The sequence below is a fragment of the Telmatherina bonti genome (genome assembly GCF_933228915.1).
Source record: "Telmatherina bonti genome assembly, chromosome: 22".
Classification (NCBI taxonomy): domain Eukaryota; kingdom Metazoa; phylum Chordata; class Actinopteri; order Atheriniformes; family Telmatherinidae; genus Telmatherina; species Telmatherina bonti.
The window spans coordinates 6,308,564-6,310,385 of NC_136631.1; the positions used below are offsets into that span (position 1 = coordinate 6,308,564).

Here is a 1,822-nt window from a genome sequence, read left to right on the forward strand (position 1 = left end):
TCATAAAGTAACATTTAGTTGAAGAATCCTTTAATGTTTCCGCTCCAGTCAGGTGTTTTCAGACTTCTGCACCTGTTGACAGGTATTTTGTCCCACTGTTCAGCAGAAAAGTCTCTCATTTGTCCAGGACACATTTGTTTGTTTTTTTCTTTCTTCAACTCAAATAAATGAAAAAACAGTGTTTTATATTACTAAATTATATTTTTAGTTCTTGTTCCTTTTTTAAGTCTCCAGTTATTTGAGTGACTGTTGTAAATTCAGCCTTTTCTTTAATGAAAGGGGATGAATACATATGAGCACAGCTGTATAAAATAAAGCGTTGCCATGGTTACCGTCTTATAAAATCAGCTAATATTTACCTTCTGAGCTTTTTTTTTTTTTTTTTTTTTTTTTTTGGCAGAAAATCAGCAGATGGTGATAAATGGGAAGATGCTTCATGCACTGAATGAAGACATGTTGGAGGCCTCTGAGCTCTTCATCAGGCCTGAGATGCAGATGTCAGACGTCCCCCGAGAGGAGCGACCGGGGTAGATGTACCTCTTGCCAATGCACCACAGATCTGCTATTATTTGCAGGAAGTGGTTTCTGAACTTCACTCCGATGAAGGCGTAGAGGATGGGGTTGAGGCTGCAGTGGAGGTACGCCACGCTCCTGGAAACAGCCAGAGCTCTGAGCTTCATCTGCTCTCCTTCACAGTCTCTCAGCGTGAAGAGCGACATGGTGTGAATCAGCAGGGCCATGTTATATGGAAGGTGACACGCAACAAAAACCACCACAACGGCCAGAACCACTCGGATGGCCTTGTGTCTCTGGCTGCTCTGCGCTCGCAGCAGCGTGCACGTGATGCTGGAGTAGCAGAACAGCATCACCAGCAGGGGCAGCAGGAAGCCGACGGCCATCTGGAGGCTGGGAACCAGCAGCTTTATGAGCTTGGCTGTGTTCTCCACATCAAAGTTCAGCCGACACGTCACAGTTTCAGTCCCATCGAGCTCCGTTTCCTCTGAGAGGTCGCTGTAGAGGAGTGTGGGCAGAGTCAGAGCCACAGCAAAGACCCAGACGGCGGAGCAGATCACACGGCTGTAGGTCAGAGCGTGGGAGCGCGATCCGAAGGAGCGTCTAGCCTGGACTATGGCGATGTAACGATCCCCGCTGATGCACGCAAGCAGCAGCATGCCACTGTACAGGTTGATGCTGTAGGCCGACCCAAGCATCTTGCAGCTCGCACGCCCCATGGGCCAATGGTTCTGCTCGTTGTACAGGATGAGAGGCAGAGCCAGCACGAAGATCAGGTCCGCCACGGCCACGTTGAAGAGATACACGTCTGTCATGGTCTTGGCTCTCTTGTAGAAGATGTAGGTGACCATGACGAGAACGTTTCCTATCAGGCCGAAGACACAGATGATGGAGTAGACGACGGTTTGGGTGAGGACGCCTGCGGGGTCAGGGCGGAGGTCGCAGGGCTCGTCGCAGAACTCGTCATAGAGATCTTCTGATGTGCAGTTGTTGTAGCTGAAGGTTGCATTGTCCATGTTCTCTATCTGGAGAAGAAAATACAGAATAAGAAAAACCATGATGACTGGCCGACGTTTGATGTTTCTGCAGTTCCTGCAGAAGGCAGCAGCTGAGTATTTCTGCTCTAAACTACTTCATTTCACAGGAAGTACTTCTGACATCTTCATCTCTTTCTATTTGTCTGACAGCTGTGGTCCTTTACATGACGAGAAGCCGTGAAGCTGCTCAAACTGCAGCTCTGGGTGCCAACATGGAAAGCATGAAGGCACAAATCGCTGCTTTTTCAAGAATATCTGTATCTAACTCCACC

General features: G+C 48.3%; 1 protein-coding gene across 1 annotated transcript; it reads right to left on the reverse strand.

The window, feature by feature from the left end:
- Positions 1 to 434: 434 nt before the first annotated feature.
- Positions 435 to 1,529, reverse strand: ccr6b (chemokine (C-C motif) receptor 6b; the record flags this gene model as incomplete). The annotated part of the gene is made up of 1 exon (XM_079262332.1): positions 435 to 1,529. One exon carries the CDS (start codon positions 1,527 to 1,529, stop codon positions 435 to 437), a length of 1,095 nt encoding a protein of 364 aa, XP_079118458.1.
- Between the last annotated feature and the right edge of the window lie 293 nt (positions 1,530 to 1,822).